This window comes from Chiloscyllium punctatum, chromosome 37 (assembly GCF_047496795.1).
Source record: "Chiloscyllium punctatum isolate Juve2018m chromosome 37, sChiPun1.3, whole genome shotgun sequence".
In the NCBI taxonomy this organism is placed as follows: domain Eukaryota; kingdom Metazoa; phylum Chordata; class Chondrichthyes; order Orectolobiformes; family Hemiscylliidae; genus Chiloscyllium; species Chiloscyllium punctatum.
In genome coordinates, this window is record NC_092775.1 from 42,343,657 (window position 1) to 42,369,172 (window position 25,516).

General features: G+C 39.6%; 1 protein-coding gene across 6 annotated transcripts in view; it reads left to right on the top strand.

Annotated features, from left to right (window-relative positions):
• The first annotated feature begins 615 nt into the window (after positions 1–615).
• Positions 616–25,516, top strand: part of slc17a9b (solute carrier family 17 member 9b) — a 61,662-nt gene continuing 36,761 nt past the window's right edge. Inside the window, exons 1-6 of one of the 6 annotated variants that reach the window (XM_072556673.1) lie at positions 616–984; positions 1,215–1,413; positions 8,092–8,289; positions 15,018–15,157; positions 21,635–21,734; positions 25,287–25,417. In XM_072556673.1, coding sequence (XP_072412774.1) covers positions 1,292–1,413; positions 8,092–8,289; positions 15,018–15,157; positions 21,635–21,734; positions 25,287–25,417 — 691 coding nt within the window. In that variant the 5' untranslated portion in view covers positions 616–984; positions 1,215–1,291. Of the gene's footprint in view, positions 985–1,087; positions 1,414–8,091; positions 8,290–15,017; positions 15,158–21,634; positions 21,735–25,286; positions 25,418–25,516 lie in introns of those variants that run through there. The other 5 variants (XM_072556674.1, XM_072556676.1, XM_072556677.1 and 2 more) reach the window with 5 other exon arrangements.

Consider the following 25,516-nt stretch of genomic DNA (forward strand, 5'->3'; position numbering starts at 1 on the left):
TAACTTAACCTGATTAATTCTAAAGTGAGCAAATCTTCAACATAAAATGCTTAAATTTACATTACTTACATCAGGATTTTCAAAATATCTTCTCTGGAATCTAATGTGTTCCAGAAAGGATCCCAAACGATCAGCAAAGTCATCAGATTGTGCTATTTGACTCATTCGTATCGTTATTTCAGTTAACATATTTGGAATACAAAAAATCTATTTCAGTTCTTCTTGTCAAGTTTTTGTTTCAAACTTTTCCTATGATAAATTACTATCTCCACAGTTATAATAGAAATTATTGACGTGAACTTGTCATCAACTATAACTCCTTACTGCCCCTGGTGGCGATATCCGAACTCGTCATCTTCATTAAGGTCTGCTTCCCAATTTAACTAAAATAATTAAAACAAATCAAACTTTTTTTTTAAAAAAGAGCAAAATGTGCCCCCATTTAATATAGACATTGGTATTATTATTGTGTCGCATAATGACACAGTTGATAATTATTGACCGTCTGTGTGTACTGACAAGTGGGTACAAAAATTGCTACAACAAAGCTACTTCTCTTTCAATGATTGTCCAGTCTTGCAACAGTTGTGACATCTCTGCTAGGACTGTATCAACGTTTGCACGGGATTCTAGTATCAATTTTTGTACAGGACATCTCATTTTCCCGCAGGGAACTTGGAAACCCCCACCTGGCAAAAGCGGACATGACACTCAAATGAAACAACGCCCGACGTACAGTAAAAGTTCTTCGGGCGCTAGCGATGCATGTTGTTGTTGTAACCGAGGGTGTTTTTCTATTTCTGCGAGGTTCATTGTGACACACGCCTTTGTAGTCCCACCGTAAGTGATTTCGTTGGTTCTTTGTCGGCAACGATCAAGAAACTGTTGTAATAACAACAAGTTATCATGAGGCAACGTCCGAGAGAATAACATTGTGCTGGGGCCAAAGGCCTCTTTAGTATCAGAGTGATGGCTCTGTCAGAGGTAATTGTGGCTCGGAACTATGATTCTTCACTACGTTTGCTTCCATATTTTGCGGAAGTCCCTAAATTTATTTAGATGTACCCGGAAGTGCTGAAATGGTTTTCGATGTGACACGTATTACTGGCAGATCCGGATCGGAGGAAAAGGAGGACAGTGGAGTTTGGTCTCAGAACGGTGGAGCAATGCTTTTAAATTGAATTGAATTTGTATTTCTGTTTTACTCCAAGCAGAAGTGACTCCGTGGCTGATGTTTGCTGCTTAGCTTTCCTGGAAATCGGATGCTGTTGTTGCTCGGAAACTTCCTTTGATGGCTCATGCTGTACACGATGGTAGCCTTAAGAATAGCACCATGGGCTTCAAGCATTCGGACGAACGACAACGTGTGCTAGGAAATGCCACAACTAACTCCAATGGAAAATTCTGGTCAAAGTAAGTAAGGGACTTATTACCGAGGGACTCCCATAAGTTAAAAAAACCCCTCTATTTTGCCCGTCTACTTCCCGAATAGGTATCAGAAAATAGCAATCGCTGTCTAGACTGTCCTGTTGATCGGTGGGAACTGAAAATCCCGAGAACTCCATGTTTCAAAAAGGGCAGGAAAAACAACCAAAGAAATTATGGACTAATTTGATCTAATGCGGCCAAGTTTCAAAACTTATTAGGGACAGTGTGAGTGAGCGCTGGACAAATATGAACTGTTCAGAGAGAGTCTACAGGGATCTGTAAAGGCTAAATGAAGTCAAACAAATATTTCCTAAATGTGGAAATCTACGACAAACAAAGTAGATAAGAGGTTATCAGGAAAGGTTAAGGATAATATTATGGAGAAGGCTTTTGATAATGTTGCATAACCCAAAAATCGTAAAGCTAGAGAATAGGTGTTGGTAATCGAAATCCCATATTGACAAGACGTATAAAGATGCCACCCATTTGCTTAGCCCTGATTTTAACCAATCAAAGCCCAGTCAATACACAGCGTTAAACATCAGCCTCCGTGAGTCTAAATGCCCTGAAGAAACGCGCACATCAATTCGTAAAGATTAATAAATGTACAAAAGTGGTCAGGAGGGTTAATGTGGTAGTTAAGAAAGAAAACAGAGCTGGCATCATTTCCAGTGTGTTAAGACTGAGAAACAATGAGGTTGTGTTAAATGAAAAGAAAAACTGTTGGAAATAGCAGGTCAATCAGGATTTATGCAAAAAAAGACCTTTCATTGATCTGAAACATTAATAGTACTGTTTGATAGATTCTGCCGTCTAGTATTTTCTACTGTCATTTCAGATTTCCATTGGCCTGCTTGTCTGTTAGGAGTTATGTTAAACTTATATGGAACCCAGCACAACTGAAAGATATACTTTCAACAACAAAAGTTGAACAGACACAGGATCTTTCTACAGAAAGCAAATGGCTGAGGGATTATCTGATAAAGGTCTTTAAGATAATTAAGGATTGCAGTAGACTGGATATAACAAAAATTATCCTACTTTCAGGAAGTCCAAAACTATCAGTTATAAACACAACATAGTCATTAGTACTATGGGAATTTCAACTGAAGCTTTTTTTAACCCAAATAGTATAAGGATGTGTAATATGCTGTCACACAAAATATAACTTTGGCATAGTGACTCAGTGGTTAGCACTGCTTCCTCACAGCACCAGGGACCTGGGTTCAATTCCAGCTTCGGATGACTGTCGGCGTGGAATTTGCACATTTTCCTGGTGTCTGTGGATTTCTCCTGGATGCTCCAGTTTCCGTCCACAGTCCAAAGGTGTGTAGGTTAGGTGAATTGGCATGTTAAATTGTCCATAGTGTCCAGGGATGTGTAGGCTAAGTGGAATAGTCATTGGGAAATGCAGGTTTATAGGGATAGAGTGGGAGGAAAGGGGAGCAGTAGTGGATCTAGGTAGGATGCTTTTCAGAGGCTCCGTGTGGACATGATGGGCTGAATGGCCTGCTTCCACACTGTAGGGATTCTATGATTTAAAATGAATAGCATGAGGAGATAAGGCTAGAGGGATGTTTTGATGGGGTAGGTTAAAAATGACACAACACCAAATTGTGCAATTTTTAACTTTGTCCATCCCAGTCCAACACTGGCTTCTCCTCTAGATGGGGTAAGAGGAAGCTCGTATGGAGCATAAATGGTGGCATTGACTAGTCACCATTAGACAGCCCATTAAGTCTGTTCCACCATTCAATGGGAACTTGGCTGATTTGCTAATCCTCAACTCTACTTTCTGTCATAATTCTTGTTTCTTTTACTGATTAAAAGTCTGTCTATCTCAGCAGCAAATATATTTAATGAGTCTCATCAGCCCTTTACAGTAAATAATTGCACTAATTCTCTCTCCCCTCAGAGAAGAACTTTTTCCTCGACTCTGTCTTAAATGTGAAATTCCTTATTCTGAGATTATGCTGCCGATCCTAGACTCTCTCACAAGTGAAAACAACCACTCTGCATCTACCCTGTCAAGTCCCCTAGATTATTGTATGTCTCAAGAAGGTTATATTTCATTCTTCTCTATTCCAATAAGTATAGGCCCAATCTTCTTGACCTGTCCTCATAAGGCAATCCCTCCATACCGAGTATGATTTGTTTCTGTGCTGTCAACTGTGTGTGTCTTTACTAACACAAATGATATGTAAATATAATTTGACTATTTAAATATAGTGCACTTCCACTTTTACCTTTGCCTGATTTTACAGTGACACTGCCTTTGTTCTAGAAAAGAAGTCCAAATGCAGCACTAGTCTCATTGTTTGATAGAGAATATTTGACAATTTCTTTAACAAACAATTGGCTAGAACCTACACCACTGGTTGTGCAGTTTTATTATGTTACAAAATGTATAATTTAAGAATACTATTTGTGACATTGCTGAAACAGTGGGAGCAAAAAAAACTTTATAGCAGTTGCTATAGGCAGCAATAATATGTTTGGGCCAAAAGCCAAACCACATTATAATTGGGTTTATCAAACCACGTTATAATTGGGTTCATTTCTCTTTACTGTTCCAATTTTACACTTGATAAATCTTACAATCCATTCTTTTCAATAAAATCCATAGGATTGTTCCATTCCAGAAAACAGGACAATCTGGAGGGGTCAAATACTCACTTGTGGAAGACCAGTTAGTCCAGAGGCCATTATTGATATTAAGAAAGATTTTCTGTACAAAGTGAAGTGTGAGTTTGAGAGGTCTGGTGTGAGGTTGTTATGTTGAGGAAGCCGAGGGCAGCACACGCTTGGATTGAAAGAAGTCACTCACTGAGGAAGTCTTAACTTTCCTTTAACACTCTTGATGGGCTGCAAACAGGTTAACCTGAATTGGGGGATGCTCCACTCAGGAGAAAGTTGAAATTTCATCTTGGCATCAATTTGGCCATGGGATTCTGAACTCCAGAGTACACTGTGAGCCTCACCAGCTGCCAAACAATAACATTGAAACCATTAAAATCTTGCTGTTCCAGGGTGTGACAAGGACAGTTAGCCCGACATCAGATCTTTGTGCAGGAATCAATTGTTAAGGAAGTGTTAACTTTAGTGATTAAGATGAGAAAAGCCAGGTGGACCTCATAGAATGTGAGTTCCCTGACTGGGGCTGTTAACCTGGAGCAATTAAGCAACTCTCCCTGACAGATAAGAACAGGAGTGTCAGACATCCTGTTCATTCTGTGAGCTGGCTCTGAGGGAGATGGACCAGTGTCAAAGACTTTCTACGTGTAAGTAAAAGATGACTTTGAGACAGGATACCGGCCTCTGTGGAGTTATTTCATGAACAGTGTGCTTAGAAAATCCCAATAATATTAAAGTCTGATTTAGAAAAGGGTAACTGTGTTTGACAAATCGATTAAAGTTTTGTGAGCATGTAACTAACAGGGTAGGTAAAAGGGTATCAGTTGGTGTACCTGGTACCCAAAAGACACTCAGTAAGGTTCACACAAACAGTTAATAGCCAAGTTAAGGGCTCATGGAGGTTTTTTAAATGTATTTTCATGGATAAAGATTTTGTCCAATTAATCAATGAGCAGAGAAAAGTGGGACATTTTCAGATTGTCAGACTGTGACAATGGAATGCTGCAAGGATCACTGTTGGGTCCTCATCTATTTACAATCTAGATTAATGACTGAAGAGGCAAAGAGTAATATACCTTAATTTTTGAAACAGTATAAAGATAGGATGTAAAAAAGGCTTTGAGGATGATACAGAGAAGTTACAAAGAGATATATATTGGCAAAATGAGTGGACAACAAAATGGCAGGAGGAGTATATTGCAGAGAAGCATGAGGGTATTCACTTGCATGAACAGAAAGGCAGAATTATTTTTAGAAGGCATCAGATTTGTTCAGAGAGACTTGAGTGTGGTTTTACAAGTAACACTGCTGTGGATCCTGGAAATCTGAATTAAACACACTGAGAATGCTGGAGAAACTCATCAGCTTTGGCAGCATCTGTGGAAAGAGAAACAGAATTAATGTTTTGAGTCCGATATGATTCTTCTTAAGAACAGTGAAGTTAGCTTTCCTATAAAGCAAACAATTAGGAACACAAATGCCATGTTGGCCTTTATTGCAAGGGCATTGAAATTCAAGAATAAAGAAGCTTTGCTGCACATAAACAGGACTATGGTGAAAGCACACTTGGAATTCTGTGTTCAGCTTTGATCTCCATTTTTAAGGCAGTCAAACAGAGATTCAATTGATTAGTCCCTCGGATGACAGGTTTGACTTGTAATGAAAAACTGAATAAATTTGGTCCCTATTTTCTGGAAGTTAGAAGAATGAGAGGTGCTCTCATTAAAATATGAGATTTTGAAGGATCTAGACAGTGTAGACGTTGAGAGATTGTTTTTGACAGATGGCATGGTGTTGGAATAAGGAAATGAACATTTCAACAGAAATGAGAAGAAATTTTCTCATTCAGAAGGTTTTGGTTCTTTAGAATGCTGATGTTTGCGGATGCTCCATCATTGAAGATATTTAAGGCTGGGATGGACAGAACTTCTGTCTCTTGGGAAATCAAGGAATGTGGGGAGTGGGCAGATAAGTGAAGACCAGGCTCAGGCTTGATTCTGTAATAAAAGCAAAAATATCTGGAAATACTCTGCAGGTCTGTTATAGCTACTCACTTAATTTCTTTCTCCGCACAGGCTGCCAGATCTGTAAAAAAATTTTTTAAAAGATGTATTTCTCCAAATATGAAGTATTTTATTTTTATGTTGTCATTGTTGCTATTTGGTTCTAGAAACAGTTCATTCCACCTTTCCATTAATATTAACACAGCTGTGATTGAATGGTTATTAACTTGAAATGTGCACTCTCTTTCTTGCCACAGATGTTGTCTGACTCGCTGAGTTTTCTCAGCATTTTAACGTTGTTATTGTTATCAGTAAAAATCCATCAGCTGAGAAGGAGGGCCATCAAAGTTGTATTTGCCTTTTTTATGTTCAGTTGTTTGTGCCTCAAAATTGGAAACTGGACCTTTTCCATAGGAAGTCCTAACCCTTCCTGTGCTGGGAACTACTGACTGGAATTTTAGGTGAATGAGTTGATCCATGGCCAGAGGGGATGCTTTCTGTCCAGTATGAAACCCTCAAGTATTGAAGGAGCTGCATCCAGCTGGTCCGGGTAAAGAGGAGGAGGGCACTTCCATTTTGATTTTTCCTGTCAGCCATTTTAATAACTTGAAAATGGCCAGAGCCCCCAGGGGTGGTTTGTGGATACAGCTGCCTCTATATAAACAGGCGGGGTCTGAAAGGCTACATGGAATGCTGAGCCACTGGCCTTCTGTTAGGATTCTTGATGAAGGGCTTGTGCCCGAAACATCAATTCTCCTGTCCTTCAGATGCTGTCTGACCTGCTGTGCTTTTTGAGTACCACAGTTTTTGACCCTTCTGCTGGAAAATTCCAGACAACCTCTGATATTTAGCCAGAGTCTTACCTTAGTTGGCTTGTCGCTACTTATGGTGGGGAGTCTTTCTGCCCCAAGACTACATTAGAGAAAATGGACAGGGATGGGATAGTGACAGTAAACGAGCACACAGCAATGTGAACTTACATGCTAATCCACTGCCTCTGTTCTTGCTCTGCAATGGACTGAACATTTATCCCCTGAACATTTATCATTTGGGAGTACCTGACACTCGAAGTGATATTGCTCTTTACTGAATCTTTTATTCAATAGTTATTTTCTGTAACATGGTCACTGTTTCCCTTTGTGCCCTGGCGCACACTACCTGTTCACAGTGTGGAACAGTGTGTATCAATGTCAACACAGCATGATGGAGCATTGGATGAACACATTTTGCTAATTGCACTAACCTGAAGCTTAAAGAAACACTCTAGGATTGGACTGGATAATGATTTACCATTTGGGATGTATACTTCTTAAAAAAAGCAAAGAATAAGTTTGCAAATGTTCCCACGTCTTTCAGAACCCACATGATATTTATTCTGTGAGTTTCCGTGCATATGATTAAATCTTTCACTTTTATTTTGAGAATTATGAAACAGATAAAAACATAACTTCAATCTCCTTCAATGAATCAAGCAATTGCTATTACCTAAACTGTACAGAATAGACGATCACTAGTTTGATTCCTGTCAAAGATTGAATGGTTCAATGTTTTCAGTTGAACAGTATTTGAATATTAAGGCTGAGAGGAATAAAAAAAACGCCTGTACCCTTACTGTTGATTTCCGTTTAGGAAAATAAGTGTAGGCTTCTAGACATTATGTAAGAGCAGAACTGGACCTCCCTGTGATGTTGTTCAGTCAAAATATCGCCTGATGTTCATAGTGTGGGTACGAATCGTAGAAAATTTCATTGACTGCAAGGATAATAGGATACTGTAAAAGGTATGACTGGGGAGAAGAGAATAATAGGTATCTCCTCTAGGACGTGTCTACCTTTTATTATAAACAATACAAGTTATGTTTTCAGTATATGAATAATAAAGCATTTACTGTGAAGTCAGTTAATGTTCACATTCATATTCTTTGGAAAAAGAGTCAACATCACTGCTTGCATCACAGTGCCTGCAGAAATGTTTTCATGGTATCTTCAGAATGATGAAAGAGCTTTTCACTTTTTGATTCCAACAGGTTTGAAGCCAAGTCATGGATTGCCTTTTTGTTTGTGGGCACGTGCCTAGTGTATTGTGTCAGAGTAACACTGCCTATCTGCATAGCTACCATGGCAGAACAATTTGGATGGGACAAGACACAGTCTGGAATTGTACTCGGAAGTTTTTTTTGGGGATATTGCCTGACTCAAATTATAGGTGGCCACATCAGTGACAGGTGAGAAAGAGATCTTGTCTTAGTCATGAAACTTCATATTTGGGTACTTGCATGTTGTAAGTCCTTTGTTTTTAAAATATATCATAAAGCAGTATTTTACCTGCAGAATAATCAAGTAAAATGTAAATTTTTTTATCTGCTTCTGATCACTGAGGTTTTGGACTTACGCTATGGGAGAAATCTTTAATTGCTATCTAACCTCAGAACAACAGACTTTTTTGTACGTGTAGATGGTAATTATTTGGCTTGAACATACTGTACTTTGCAAGTAAGTTTAGAAAGTAAACCATATTTAAGAAAGAAATAAATTGTTTTATCATGCACATGCCACCCTGCATCATATTGGTATTTGGTCTATTAATGATATAGACCAGCAAACAACACAGCTTCTTCTTGTGCCATACTTCTTAGAAGCTTTGCATTTCATTTGTTTTTTTGGATGTGAGGTCATGGGCAAGGCCACCATTTAATGTCTATTCCTAACTGCCCTTGCGACCATGATAATAAGCCACTTTCTTGAACTGCTGGAGTCCATGTACCAACCCTAGGAGAGACGCCAGCATTTTGACCAAGGAACAGTAATGTAGGTGCAAGTTTGTGATTTGGAGGTGAATCTGTAGGTGATGATGTTCAGCTCTGTCTGCTGCTCTTGTCTTTCCAGGTGGCAGATGTAAGTTTGGAAGATGCTGTTGAAGGAAATTTGTGAATTTCTTGAATTACTGCAGTGCATCTTAAAGATGGTACCCACTGCTGGCTACTATAGGCTGTGGTGAAAGATGTAAATTTTGGCACCCTAGCACTATCTTCAGTTAGGCAGGTTATTTTGTTCTAGATGGTGTCATGCTTCTTGAGTGTTATTGGAGCTATAGTGGAGAGTATTCTGTTTTTATTGACTGTGCCTTATAGATGTTGAGAAACTAGAGGGTGAATTTAGGGACGGCAAACTCTCAGATTTGCTGCCACAGCCACAGTATTTATATGGGTTTTCTGATTAAGTTTCTGATCAATGATACCTTACAAGATATTGATACTGGGAAGCTTAATGGTAACAATACTGTTTAATATGGAAGAAAGATTCTTAGATTTCCCTAAAAGTCAATACGTGGCATCTGTGGAGGTGGAGTGGGGGGGCAATGCTGAGAGCTGGGATTGTTTCTTGCCACTTATCAATCCACACCTGAATGTTTCTTGATTCTTGCTGCTCATGGGAAGAGACTGCTTCAGTAACTGAGGAGCAATGAATGATACTGAACACAGCAGTAATCAGTGAACATCTCAGTTGTGACCTTTGTGATGGAGGGAGAATAATTGAAGCATTTAAAGTTGATGGTGCTCAACACTGTAACTTCAGGAACTCTTGCAGCAATATCCTGGGTATTAGGTGACTAACCTCCAAAAATGTAGCCACTTTCCTTTGTGTGAGGTATGATTCCAACTTATAGTTTTCTCCAATTCTATTCACTGCTGTTCACCTGCTTCTTAATGCCACACATTCAGTCAAATGATGTCTTGATGTTAAGAGTAGCCAGTAATACATCACCATTGGATTCTTATTCCTTTGCTGATGATTGAGAGTAGACTGATGAAGAGGATTTGATTTGTCCTGTATTTTATAAATAAAAATAAGCACTCAGTGGTATTCATTAGGTTTGAAAGGCCCAATGGTATCCACCAATAAAAGTGGTAGTACCCCCACCAATACAACCTTTGGGAGCCAAAATGATTTGAGTCCCTATTTGGTGATGAAACCCTACTCCATGCAGGACATTTAATTGCAGAACCCCCTCTACTCCCAAAGCGAAAAAGACCAGGAACCATAACTCTGACAGCTAGCAGTTAGTTCAAGTCTGGCAGCTGTCCTTTATTGATCCAGGGAGTGACAATAGCAATCAATAATATACTTGGGCCATTACTAGTGTTTCTTATACATGTACTGGAGAAAGGTAAGTAGACACTTGGTAGTATAGAACTTTGAATTAGGATGAAAAGTAGAAGTACTGTCAAAGCTTTCCATCTTGCATTCATCAGGATAGATACAACATTCCCACCCCCTCCTCCTCTACATTGATTGTATCGGCGCCACCTTGTGCTCCCATGAGGAGGATGAGCAGTTCATCAACTTCACCAACACATCCCACCCCGACCTTACATTCACATGCACCATCTCTGACACCTCCCTCCCCTTCCTGGACCTCTCCATCTTCATCAACGATGACCAACTCAACACTGACATTTTTTACAAACTCATCACTCCCACAACTACCTGGATTACACCTCTTCCCACGCTAACCCCTGCAAAAATGCTATTACGTAATCCCAATTCCTCCGCCTCCACCATACCTGCTCCCAGGAGGACCAGTTCTACCACAGTACACAGCAGATGGCCTTCTTCTTTCAAGACAATAATTTCCCCACCCACGTGGTTGAAGATGCCTTCCACTGCATCTCATCCACGTCCTGCACCTCCACCCTCAAATCCCACCCCTCCAACCGCAACAAGGACAAAACCCCTCTGGTCCTCACCTTCCACCCCACCAACCTCCACAGAAACTGTATCCGCCGACATTTCCGCCACCTACAAACAGACCCCATGACCCGGGATATATTTCCCTCCCCACCCCTTTCCGCTTTCCGCAAAAACTGTTCCCTCCGTGACTATCTGGTCAGGTCCATGCACCCCAACAACCCACCCTCCCCTCCTGAAACCTTCCCCTGCTATCGCAGGAATTGTAAAACATGCGCCCACACCTCCCTCCTCATCTCCATCCAAGGCCCCAAAGGAGCTTTCCGCATCCATCAAAGTTGCACTTCCACAAATTTCATTTATTGTGTCCATTGCTCCTAATGCGGTCTCCTTTTCATTGGGGAGACTAGGTGCCTTCTCACAGTGCGGTTTAGCGAACATCTCCGGGATACCCGCACCAATCAACCCCACCATCCTGTGGCCGAACATTTCAACTCCCCCCTCCCACTCTGCCAAGGACATGCAGGTCCTGGGCCTCACCACTGGACGCCTGGAGGAAGAACGCCTCATCTTCCGCCTCAGGACGCTTCAACCCCAGGGCATCAAAGTGGACTTCACTAGTTTCCTCATTTCCCCTCCCCCCACCTTACCCCAGTTCCAACCTTCCAGCTCATGACCTGTCCCATTTATCCGCTCCACGCTCCTCTTCGACTTATCACCTTTATCCCCACCTTCATCCACCTCTTGCACTCTTAGTTACCTTCTCCCCACCAGCACCACTCTAATCTTGACACAGAAAAGAGCAATAATTGCCTTGCATGGGGAAAGAGCAGTGATTGGTTGGCAAATTCAGGGGATTGTCATGGCAAATGCACCAGGGAACTATTGCCCCACAATAGTTTCTTTTTAAGAAAAAGGCACAATTCATAGACATTTTCATCTTCCCTACAGAGGACAGGTCCCTGTCTATCAATGTATTCAGCTTCCAGCAAATAAAAGTGAGGCGCATGTGAGCCTATCAATTTTAATGCAGTTCTTAGTGTAATTTTTAGCACAATCCAGATTGCTCAGTAAGTTTTTTTAAAAATTTCAGAATCACATCTAATAGAGTCATTGAGTTGTACAGCACGGAAACAGACCCGTCAGTCTAACGTGTCCATGCTGACAGATATCCTAACCTAATCTAGTCCCATTTGCCAGCACTTGGCTCACATCCCTCTCAACCCTTCCTATTCATATACCCATCCACATGCCTTTTAAATGTTGTAATTGTACCAGCCTCCACCACATTCTCTGGCAGCTCATTCCATATGTGCACCACCCTCTTTATGAAAATGTTGCCCCTTAGGTCCCTTTTAAATATTTCCCTTCTCACCTTAAACCTATTCCGTTTAGTTCTGGACTTCCCCCACCCCAAGGAAAAGACCTTGTCTATTTACCCTATCCAAGCCCCTCATGATTTTATAAAACTCTATAAAGGTCACCTCTCAGCCTCTGATGCTTCAGGAAAAACAGCCCCAGCCTATTCAGCCTCTCCCTATAGCTCAAAACCTCCAACCCTGGCAATATGCTTGTAAATCCTTTCTGAACCCTTTCAAGTTTCACAACATCCTTCTGATAGGAAGGAGACCAGAATTGCACACAATATTCCAAATGTGGCCTAACCAATGTCCTGTATAGCCAGAACATGACCTCCCAACTCCTGTACTCAATGCACAGTCCAATAAAGGAAAGCATACTAAATGCCTTCTTCACTATCCTATCTATCTGCAACTACATTTTCAAGGAATTATGAACCTGCACTCCAAGGTCTCTGTTCAGCAACACTCCCCAGGATCCTCCCATTAAGTGTATAAGTCCTGGTCTGATTTGCTTTCCCAAAATGCAGCACCTCGCATTTATCTAAATTAAACTCCATCTGCCACCCCTCAGCTCCTTTGCCCCTCTGATCAAGATCCCATTGTACTCTGAGGAAGCCTTCTTTGCTGTCCATTACACCTAATGTTAGACATTAGGTTTTGAGTTTTATAGGCACAGGCTCATTGAATACCATCATAAACTACCTGTTTCCAACTGCTAAAGGGATGCACTGCTTGAAGCGATCTGCCAGTCATAGGGATGTCTGACTTAAGTGTTTGGCATGGCACCAGCACTGAACACATAGCACATTACTTATTTGTGTGGTAAACAGAATGTCTTTCTCTTGACTGCTGCATCCTGTTAGTGGCTTATACCACTTGTGTTACTACTCAGTGGGCAGACCCACTTTAGGTATTATTTGCCTTTTTGAGATACTGTATTTAACCTTTAGAGTAATTTGAGAAAGACTCTACTTTTTGCATATGATTGTGGAAGCCTTCAGCTCATTTTTGAGTGTATGTGATATACTGCAAACAATGACCTGAATGGAGTAGGCATTATCCCACAGGACAGCTTTATTGCAGTGTATTTCAGCATCACGTTCTGCTCTGCAGAGTGTCCAGTCTATCTCTAGTCCTTAGCGTGCACCTTTCTATCCAATCAAACTCCGTCTCCTTTGATCTCACTTCTAGGGGACTTTAAAATTGTCCATTAATTCTGTTTCATACTCCACAGATGCTACCTGACCCTCTGATTGTTCCCGACTTTTTCTGTTTTATCTCTGGATTAGTGTTAATAGTTTAGGGATAAATATTGGTCAAAGCATTGAGTGGATTATTATGCTCTTCTTTGAATAATGTCCTTCAAAGATGCAGTCTCTGAGCATATTTTTGTTTAACATCTCATTAAAAGTTAGTATGTCTGGCATCACAGCACTCAGTACTACACTGAAGTGTCCTCCTGGGATTACAGTACAGGTTTTTGGAATTGAGTTTCAAACCACAAGCCTCTGACGTGGGTGAGAATGCTACCAAAGAGAGTTGGAATTTGCTTTGAAGGAGCTGTTATTAAAATGCATTATTAATTTTTTGTTTTTAGTTATGTTCTAATATTCCTTTTGTATTAGGTACACATTACACTGTTGCTTTCTATGTTTCTTTCTCTTTGATCAATGCGGGAATATGTTCCTTCTTTGGGTAGTTTGTACAAATCACCAGTTTGAATAATTTTTATTTTCTGGCTTTAATTATTTCCTGTTTTTTCAGTAACAGTGGTGTCAGCCTTTACTGTGGAAGTCTCCATAACAATAGTTCTAAGCTTGGCTGCGTACATACTACTAGTGGAAGCTAAGCTGTAGTGGTGAGGCAGACATTCCAGGACTGCATTCCAGAATTTTCTTATTTTTTATTTCCAATTAACTTGGCTGGTGAGTTGGCAGGGAGAAAGAGTTGTAGAGCTGATCCCAAACCCCCCCAAATATTAAAATTATAATTATAATATTTTTTGGTAGGAAGAGCTGTGAACAGGGCCTTGCATTAAGGTTTTTGATTGATTTCAAATTGTGGATTAGAATCCACATTTCAACTGTCTGCTTGTTCTGAACATCTGAAAAGTTTCCATTTTGGGGTAGCTTGCAGTACTCCAAACTGTCATACCTCAATGTTTGGTGTTGATGACTGTATTTTATTTATTCTCTTAATACAGTTCCAAATTTCAATCAAAGCATTCAACTTTAAATTTGTGATTTTTGACTTTATGAGCGTCTCAGTGCTGCAGACTTTTATTTTCACTGCTTGAATGCTAATCTAGAGGGTCAGTTTGTATGTTTTTAATATCATTTCATTTTATTGTGCAGCCTAATTTTGTTGGAATCGATCTGCCCAAACACATAACTCCCAGGCAGTGAAGATGAAGTTTTATCTTTTGAAACCTTCCAATGTTATTGTAGCTTGCGTGCAACAGGTATAACAACTGGAGTCAACTTAGTGGTGGTGTGGGGGTGGGTGTTGTTGGTGACAGGGATTTGAAAATTTTTCTTGTCTAGCCTCAAGTAAAGAACCATTATATTGTTACCTCATTAGCACCATACCACATTAAAATTTAGGAAAAGAGTTAACTTTTTTTAGAAAAAGCTCTGAAACTTTAATCTGACTTTTATCTTTCCAGATGCTGTCAGATTCACTATCTTTGTACTTACCTCTGCTTTTAATTTGGATTTAATTCGTTTTTAATTTATATTTGTTAAAGGACAGAACTTGTAATTATATAGCACCTATTAATATGTCAGGATGCCATTATAATGCTTTCACATTGTATGGGTTGCAAGTTATTGTCATGCTTTCTCAGTTAAAAAATGCTATATTTTCAGTAAGGTTCACTGACAAACTATTATTTTTTTACACAGATTGGGTGGTGATAAAATACTTCTACTTTCAGCTACTTCATGGGGCTCAGTAATTACACTCACTCCGCTCATTGTTCACTGGAGCTCGACGCCAATCCTTTTCTTAACCTTATCCAGATTCCTTATGGGCCTGTTTCAGGGTGAGTAGCAACAATTGGCGGTGGAGGTGGGAAATGGGAGGGGGATTTTTTTGGAATTTTAAATGTACTGTAGAGTGGCTGAATGCTGCAGTTTGTTATCCCAACAGTTGACTTTGCTAATTTTCCATGTGGCCAGGTTCTGAATCATGTGTACATGATGTCATCACAAATTAAAAGTCTCAACTGGCCTCAGTCAATTGCTGCCTTCATCATAACAGTCTCAAAAGTCCATTCTTTTTCTGTCCAAGTTCCCGAAGAGGCCCAGAGAGAGGATGTGGAAAACCTGGGAATTAACTATTCCAGTTCATGCCTGCCTTGAATTACTTATCCAGGAAGGATGATCTGGGTTGGGCCAGGTCTACCAGAATGTGTAAATAGGGATGTTAAACAAATACAGAGGAACCTCGATTATCTGAACAAGATGGACGGGCACTATTTCATTCAGATAATTGATTTTACCTTAAACAAAGGAAGCCATACTGATCTAATCCTGAGCTCTACCGGAGAATTTGTTTAAATCTATAATTTTAATGAATCTGCCATTTAAACAAACTAATCCTTGCAGTCTGCAAATTACAGGTTAAAATAAAAAGGACTTACCATTACATAAATACTGTAAGTTAAATCCCAGCATTAAACAAGGTCCCGAACAGCTTCTATGATCGCAAGAGCATTTGTCAGTTGCTGGGAACTCAGTATCATGATAGAAAGACAGAAGCACTGCCTCGCACATGCATTTACATTCTCCGCCTTTTTTTAATGAATGCCCTGGTAAACTGAGGGGAATACAGTACTGTAAAACACTTACTTTGTAACAACCCTTACCTAAAAAATATCCAGTTGCGGATGCTTGAGCTGCTAGAGTTTCTTTGTTTTTGCCAGCGTTTTCACACCTTCTTCAATACAGGTAAATCAAATACACTTACCTCTTTAATGTAATTTTTTTGTGGGACCTTGAAATCTTTTCTTTGGATATTCCATTATTCGGATAATCAAGATTTGGATAATTGAGGTTCCTCTGTAAATGGGTGGGTATTTTGTTGATGGTTACAGTACCCAAATGATAAGTAGAAGGGATAAGAACAAAATTCAGAATACAAAAATAAATGCAGCTGCATGGAATCTGTGGTCAGTGGTGAAATGATATTGTTCGCTGCTGACCTGGAAGAAGACTGTCCACAAAAGACTCTCAATTTTTGTGACATGGATTTCACCATTCCTGACATTTCATTTGATTTTGGTGCCAACTACAGGGGATTTCTAGTGTCCAGCTACTGTGATGATATCAGTGGCTAAGCAGCCAGTTTCACTGAAGAATTCTTACAGACGACAAACCAGAAAATGTAGCTCACTGGAAATCCTTCATTTTTACAAACGGAAAAACATTGACTGGGACAAACATACAGGATTAAGGTAGAAGCTAAAATTCCATAAGGAAGCATAAAAACCCATTATAAACCTAATGGTATTTTATGATAATGGAGATATGACATTCACAATCATCAAGTTGGCATTTCAAGACCAAATAAGTTATTCAGTGATTATGATTTAGTTGCACCCTATTCAGATAAGGCATGACATTTCCTGATTTTTAATAGCAAGTCAGAGCACAAGTGTACTTTCACAAAAAGCATGATTTCTAAAGATTTCTATCTGTGAGGGCTTCAATAATGTCCCTTGTGGAGGGACAGGGCTGACTGCCAGCAACCTCCTCATTTCGTATTTTACTGTATACATGCATCCCCTATCATTGGAACCACAAAATATGTAGCAACATCAAAATTCAGAGTGCAGAGAAAAGTGTAGAGAGTCATAATAAAAACCTGATGAGAACGGAGCAAGAGTTCTGGAAAAGACGGGTATATTGCTTTGTTTGTAATACGCTGGACAAAGCATCAACAACAAACAGGAAGGAAGTGGATGTATTAAGAACAGCAAGTGTTGGAAAACCTCAGTCAAAACATTCCACATTCTCTTGAACAATTGCAGAGTTTTCCCTTGATTACCAGAGTAGATTTTTGATTGGCTGATAAACAAGCCTGAAACGATAAGGCCTGAAATTTCCTTTTGCCAAATATTGTTTGCGAGTCATTAACATATGTCCTTTATGATTGTGCCACTTCTCTTAGTGGTCTGGCTTACTAAATCACCAACTCTTTAATGAACACAATTTGAATTATATTCTCAAAAAGTAACAAATAAAAATGAAAGGCTAAATTGGTGAGGATTTTTTTTTATTTGACTTTTTAAATAGAGGGGTTGATGATAAGACCATAGGACATAGGAGCAGAAATTAGGACATTCAGCCCATTGAGTCTCCTCCGTCATTCAGTCATGGTTGATAAGTTCTCAACCCCATTCTTCCGCTTTCTCTTGGTAACCCTTGATACTCAAGAATCTATCTATCTCAGTCTTAAGTATACTTAATGATCTGGCTTCCATAGACTTCTGTGGTAATTAATTCCATAGATTCACCACTCTCTGGTTGAAGAAGTTTCTCCTTATCTCCTTTTTAAAAAGTCTTCCCTTAATCTAAGGCTGTGCCATCAGATCCTAGTCTCTCCTACCAATGGAAACATTTTTCCAACACCTACTTTGTTCAGGCCATTCAGTATTCTTATGTTACAATTAGATCCCCCCTCCTCCCTCATCCTTCTAAACTCCATTGAGTATAGACCCAAAGTCCTCAAATGTACCTCATATCTTACATTTTTCATTCCTGGGACCATTCTCGTGAACCTCCTCTGAACAGGCTCCAGGTCCAGTATGTCCTTCCTGAGATATGGGGCCCTAAACTGCACACTGTACTCCAAATGTGATCTGACCAGAGCCTTATAGAACCTCAGAAGTAAATCCCTGCTTTTATATTCAAGTCTTCTCAAAATAAATGCCATCATTGCATTTGCCTTTCTAACTACTGACCCAATGTACAAGTTTACCTTCAGAGAACCTTGACTAGAACTCCCAAGGCTATTTGTAGTTCAGACTTCTGAACTTTCTACCTATTTCGAAAATAGTCCATGCCTCTATTCTTCCTATCAAAGAGCATAACATAGAACATAGATCAATACAGTGCAGAACAGGCACTTTGGCCCCCAATGTTGCACCGACCTGTGAACTATTCACAGCTCATCTCCCTACACTATCCCATCACCATTCATAACCTCATACTTTCCCACGTTGTACTCTATCTGCCACTTCTTTGCCCACTCTCCTAACTGTCCAATCTTCCTGCACCCTCCCTGCCTCCTCAGTGCTAGCTGTTCCTCTACCTATCTTTGTATTGTGTGTAAATTTTTGCCAGAATGCTCTTAGTTCCTTCACCTAGATTGTTAATGTATAAAGCGTAAAGTGGTGGTTCCAACACTGAGCCTTGCAGAACACCACCTGTCACCAGCTGCCATCCTGAGAAGGACCCTTTTATCCTCACTCTCTGCTTTCTGCCAGACAGCTAGGCTTCTATCCAGCTAGCACCATACCTCTGACACCATGGGCCCTTATCTTACTTAATAGCCTCCTATGTGGCATCTTGTCAAAGGCCTTCTTGAAGTCCAGGTAGATAACATCCATTAGCTCTCCTTGGTCTAACATGCTCGTTACTTCCTCAAAGAATTCTAGCAGGTTTGTCAGGCATAACTTCCCCTTGATGAATTCATGCTGACTTTGCTCTATTTTACCATACACTTCCAAGTATTCAGAAATCTTATCCTTCACAATGGGTTCCAGGATCTTACCCATGACCGAGGTTAGGCTAATTGGTCAATTTTAATTTGTGCTGTTGCATCTGGTGAAATAGTATGTACCTTGGTGTAGTGGTTATAAATCTCAGGCAAAATCTTGATGGAGACATCACACTTAATAATAAATTATTTGTGTAAAAGGCATTTTTCTGGTTGAAGTTAATGTAGTTCCTCTATCCAGATATCACCTCATCAGAGCCACCTCCTTTTTCCTTCTCCTATTCTTTGCCAGTTTTGGAACAGAGCATTTATTACCATCATTGAATAGCTAAAAATTAGTCCTGTAATAAACTTGGATTCCTCAACGTGAAAGGAATGATAGATTGTGTAACATGTCCTAATTTTGCAGCAAGGAACAAAGAAGTGGTAAAGCATACAAAAACAGAAGTTGCTGGAGAAACTCAGCAAGACTGCCAACATCTGTGGAGAGAAAGCAGAGTTAATGTTTTAAGTCTAGCGCATTTGAAACGTTATTTCTGCTTTCTCTCCACAGTTGCTGCCAGACCTGCTGAATTTCTTCAGCAATTTCTGCTTTTTTGTTTTAGATCTCCCGTATCCACAGTTCTCAGGTTTATTAGCAGAGAGATGGTGTTTTGTATTCATTATGCCCACTGCTGCCTACAGAGTTTCCACTGGTTGCTATGTGGAGATGTGCATCTGATGGCAAATCCAATGTGGTACCTTCTACTAGTCATGTCAAGAAACAGGCTGTTTAACAAATCAGTTTGAAGAATTTCATAGAGACAAATAGCTCACAGGTGGATACAGATATGCCTACACTTTCTCACATCTGGCTGCATGCTTGATGGCTGCCAGATACCTGCCTTTGGTCCCTTTTCAGGGAAGTGACTTCTGCGAATGATTGTATTTGCCTGTCAATGGCTGGTAGGCAATTAAATGCATTCTTCACAATCTGCACTTCACTTCCAATGAGGCTTGTGGTCATTTCGGAATGGTGACAGCCTCCAGATGGCAAGCTGGAGTGGGTGGATCTTGCAAAGTTACCCAATATGGAACTGCTGGGCTGCAACAACCATTGCCACCATTGGCCATCCTTTGGAGGACTTTCCCCCCAGCTGTGACAGTCTGGAAGCTGAGCTCACAGTCTGCTTTGCATTAGTCTTTGGAAGCCGACTCCAGCCCCACACAATCTTGTCAACTACTGTGGCAGCACCCCCTTCTCCTGTTGGAAGTGTTGCTGTTCAGAGCCTCATTATTTCTTCCATCAATAGATTCTACCTGCCATCTGATGGTTGGGTCTCCTGGAGGCACCGTCTTCATTCTGTTCTTCCTTCAAAATCTCTTCCCTGGTCCTTCTGTGGACACTTCTGTTTCACCAACCCATTGGGGTTAGGGCTCTGGAACTAAAATCCAGCCTGCAAAGTATAAGTCAGGAAATGTAAACTCAGTAAAAATCCTCCAATGTCATAAATCATGTTTAAAAAGGAAAAAGACTTTTGGGAAATTCAGATGAGATTAATTAGATAGAAGAAGCACAAAAAGTAAAGGAAAAACATTTTTAAAATGTTCTCTAGCATTAATTATCTTCAAAGAGAATGAGACAGCATATATTCTCACTTGTCCTCAAAATTGATTTTACATATGTGCTGACGTATGTTACAAGCACACATTGCTCACAAATGCATCAGCCTTCAACTTCTCTGTTGTCTTCAGTGGGAAACTAGTCAGCAACTAAGTCACGTTTCATGGTTGTATTCATAATTGCAACAGTACACCCTGATGAGGAGCAAGATAGCTCTGGAAACAACACCTGGTTTTGCATGCGTGTGGACAGCAGAATTGCTGTGCTGTTAGCCTCACTATTAATCTAGTAAGAAAATCCAGTCCATTATGTTTTCTTTGCTTTTTGGAAGTTAAAAAGCATTTAAAAACATAATTGAATGTTAAACTTGCTCTTCCTGTGCTGCTTTTTTCTCATGACTCTCTACCCTAATTTTAATGGCTAGTTTATTGTTCCATTGGTATCCCAGCATTTTGCTCAAATGACTATTCTTTGTTTGAGAATTTGTGAGATATTAATCCCTGGAGCTCATATAAATTGACGACAGCTTTATCCTTGCTTGATAACTTAGAGTAGTGATTAAATAGCAGGAGCTGGAACAATGCTGATTTGTTTTCTCTCTCACTTTATACTGAGTTAAAAATTAATTCTAATCAGTCATCTTGCTAATTATGGTTTAGTAATGCACTGCATGGTGTATTCACTAGTGGAGTTAAAGGAGAAGTGCTATTGTACATGTTTTTAATACTTTTTTAAGCAGCATCACCGTTCGTCGTTTTGAAATGCATCAAATTTTATTGCACCATAGCCCAACACATAAATTGAGATAATGTTGGCAGTGATTACAGTGTATGTTAACAGTACAAACATTGTTGCAAAACTAGCAAAACTCAAATCACCGAATAGGGCCAATCAACATAGATAACACTTCAGATTAAAATCCCCATTCCAGTTTGGAGCATAGTTAGAAGCAAGTGCTAAGGTTAGTCACAGAATTGGACCAGAGTATGATAACCTTTCTTCAAAGCTGTATCCTCAGAATGAAGACTCAGCAGGTAGGAACAGAGTCTTGCAAAATTACCTCTTGTATGTTGAGTATCTATGCTTTAATTCTGAGAATATTTTAATTGTTTTGACTTCAAAAAACAATTATATTTGAGTTAAATAATAATTGAATAAAATGTTAAATTTTGTATGTTTCTTGGGAAAATTTAGGTGTGTTTTTCCCATCTCTGTCAAGTCTATTCTCCAATAGAGTGCGAGAGAGTGAACGAGCATTTACCAGCAGTGCGGTGTGCACTGGCTCCCAGGTTGGGTAAGTCACATCTTCCAGGTTTATTGCAAAAAGTCAAGTTCGTAGGTTGGGGTAGAAAAGACACTGTTAGCAACAGATGAACAAACTGTGTGCATTACCATAAAACTGAATTAATCAAATAAGGTTATCACTGGCATCACAAAAAATTAATAGCACACTTAGTTGAAACATTGTAGGCTAGAAATTGCCATAACTATTATTGGTACATTCCTGAGATCCTACTTCTGATACAATGATGTAATTTCCTGAAATATAAAAAGAAATGTGCTGGAGAAACTGAGCAGAATATGGAGAGAGAAACAGAGTAAACATTTCAAGTCCAATGTGCACTGGATTAAAAATGAGCATAAGTTTGGTTCTGAGACTCTAGTGTCCCTTCTGAAGCAGTCACTCAAAGGTACAGACAATGGATTCATGTCGGGCTTTGTTTGCCATTGTCCACTTGGATGAACAGCACTCACCTGGCTCCATTTTTACCTGTCGTGGCTGGAGAATTACCTTTAAGTTCTGACAATTCTACATCACAGACTGATGCATTTGTGGCCCCTTGTCATTCTTAAATGTATGATGCCTGAAAACACTGTCATTGTTCACATATACATTGATGACTCTGAGTTCGATCTCGCCATCACCTTTCTCAACCATTTCCCTCTCCATAGATTGCTTCCCTCATGTTCAATACTAGATGGTCAGAAATGATCATTGACTAAGTATTGGAATGACCAAAATCATTGTCTTCTGTTCCTTCTCAATGGCACATTCTCTCTCCCTGACCACAGTTTGTGACTAATCCAGAGTGTATGCAGCCTTGGTGTCATTCTTAACAGTGCGATGAGCTTCTGCACACATAACCATCACCAAGACTGAATATTTCCACCTCTGTAATATTGCCTGAGCCTTAGCTTATCTTTGGTGATAAGGAAATTTTGAGAAACAGTTCTTTAGGTTAGACTTAATAGTCATTTGGAAAAATGTGACCTGATTTGGAAGAGCCAGTATGGACTTATTGTGTCTAATTAATTTGCTGGTGTTTGTTAACGAGGTAACAGAGAAGGTGACAGAGAGAGTGTCGAGGACAAAGCTGTTGATGTGATATTCGTGGACTTCCAAAAGACATTTGATGTAGTGTCACATAACAGACTTGTGAGGAAAGTTATAGGTCATGCAATGAAAGTGACAATAACAGCATGGATGAAACATTGCCTGAGGGATGTAACGGAGAGAGTAATGGTTAATGAGCAACTTTTTGGGCTGGAAGAAAGTTTGCTGTGAGATCCCCAGTGCCTGTTATTGCACCTTTGCTTTTCCTGATTTTTATAATTGATCTAGGTCTTGGTGTGCAGGAGATAATTTCAATGTTTGTATTTGACAAAACAAAGATTGCAACATAAAATCTGGAAACATTGTGGACAGTGAGGTGAATAGTGTAGACATTCAAAAGGACATTGACACATTGATGAAGTGATAGATAGGAAGCAGATAAATTTAAGTGTGAAGGAGCATGCAGTCATTTGGTACAAAGGACATAAAGAGACAGTGTAAAACAAAGGGTACTATCCTAAAAGGTGTATAACAGCAGAGTGACCTTTTTGTTTCTGTACATCTGTCAGGTATCAGGTCAGGTTGAGAGACCTGTTAATGAATCAAATAGTATTCTTGGTTTCATTAATTGGGGCATGAAGTACAAGAGCCTGACAGTTATGATGATGCTGGTTAGACCTCAGCTGGACCATTGTGTACAGTTGTGGGTGCCACATTATAGGTAGGATATGATTGCATTGGGGAGAGTTCAGAAGACATTTACAAGAATGGTTTCAGGAATAAGACACTCCAGTTATGAGGACAGATTGGAGAAATTGCGAGTGTTTTCCTTGAAGAGGAAAAAGCTAAGTGGAGATTTGATAGAAGTTTTCAAAATGATGAAGGGCCTGGGTAGTGAATAGGGAGAAACCGTTCATACTCATAAATGGGTTAAGACTCAGGGGACACTGTCTTAAAGTGATTTGCAAAAGAAACAGATGCTGCCAGACCTGCTGAGATTTTCCAGCATTTTCTCTTTTGGTTTCAGATTCCAGCATCCGCAGTAATTTGCTTTTATGCAAAAGAAACAAATGGATGGTGACAAAATCTGTTTTCATACAGTGAATAGTTAGGTTATTGAATTCCTCCCTGCAAGAGTGAGGGAGGTTTAGTTGAGGTATTTAAGAGGGCATTGGATGATTATTTATAATGTACAAGGGTTATAAGGAAAATGCAGGAGATTGATAGTAAGTTAAAATATTCAGAGGGCTAGTACAGATATGATGGGTCAAATGACCACCTCCTGCACAGTAACAATTTTGTGATCTGCTACCAGGCTTGGACTATTCCAACAGCCTCCCAAATGCTATTCTTTGTAAATTCGAGGTAATCCAAAACTCACCTACCCATTTCCTAACTCCTAACACATCGTTGATTAAACATCCTTCTACTCCATGACCCACATTGATACCAACTCAAACAATGCCTCTTGTCTTTCTTAATTGTTATCCTTTTTCTCAGATCCCTTATTTACATTGCCCCTCCCAATCTCCATGATCTCCTTCACCCCCACCACTCCTCAAGGTAAATGGGTTTCTTTAATTCTGGTCTCTGAGGAACATCCTTGATTTTAATTCCTTCACCATTTGGAGCCATGCTTCAGCCAGGAAGTTCCTATGCTTTGGGATTCCCTCCCTAAACCTCTCTGTCCTCTATAAGTTGCTGTTTAAACAGGTTTGATTTAGATTTCTGTCACCTAACCTAATATCTCTGGGTTTGGTTTGGTACCCATATATGCCTGATTCTGTTCATGTTAAAGGCATTTCAAAAAGAAAACCGTAGTTATAGTTTCAGTTTTGTTTACATGATATTACCATGAATTGTATTAACGTTAGTACTCTACTGACATTTTTTGATATTCTTCTCAAAAATTAGAATTCATTGCCACAGAAAGCTGTGGATGCCAGGTCATCGATTATATTTAAGACAGAGATAGATAGGTTCTTGATTGTCAAGAGGATCAAAGGTTACGGGGAGAAAATGGGAGAATGGGGTTGAGAAACTTATGATTGAATGGCAGAGCAGACTCTATGGTCTGAATGGCCTAATTTCTGCTCCTATGTCTTATGGTCTCATCATGTCAAATAATTCAATTAAAATAATCAGTTTTAGTAATTGTGTTAAAGGTGTCACTGATCAATAGTTATTGCAGTAAATGTGCCTTGCAAGCGTTACTCGGGCAGGGGAACTACATACAAATTTATGATCATTTAGGCCCTCAAATCTGTCTGCATTCAGTAAAATCATGGCTGATCTCATTGTTTCAAATTCCACATTCCCATTTACCCCTGATAAAATTAGCTAACGAGAATCTATCCACCCTGTCTTAAAAAATATGCAATGATCTCTGTCTCCACTGCCTTCTGAAGCAGAGAGTTCCAAAGCTACACAACCTTTGGAGAGAAATTGTTGACTTTGCAGTGAATAAACGTTTGCCATTGTATGTTGATGACCTATTTTTTTATCCTATAGGACATTAATAATCGGAGCTTTTGGCTCAGTTTTGTTGGACTGGTTTGGCTGGGAGAGTGTGTTCTACTTTTCTGGCATCCCTTCAATTCTGTGGGCCTACTGTATGTGGAAATACTTCCTCAAAGGAGAAGGTAAATAAACATTATCATTTTGTTATCGTTCCTGCCTTATAATTTTATTGTCAATGAGATATTCTGTTCCTTTGTGCAAATACCTTCATATCATTATGA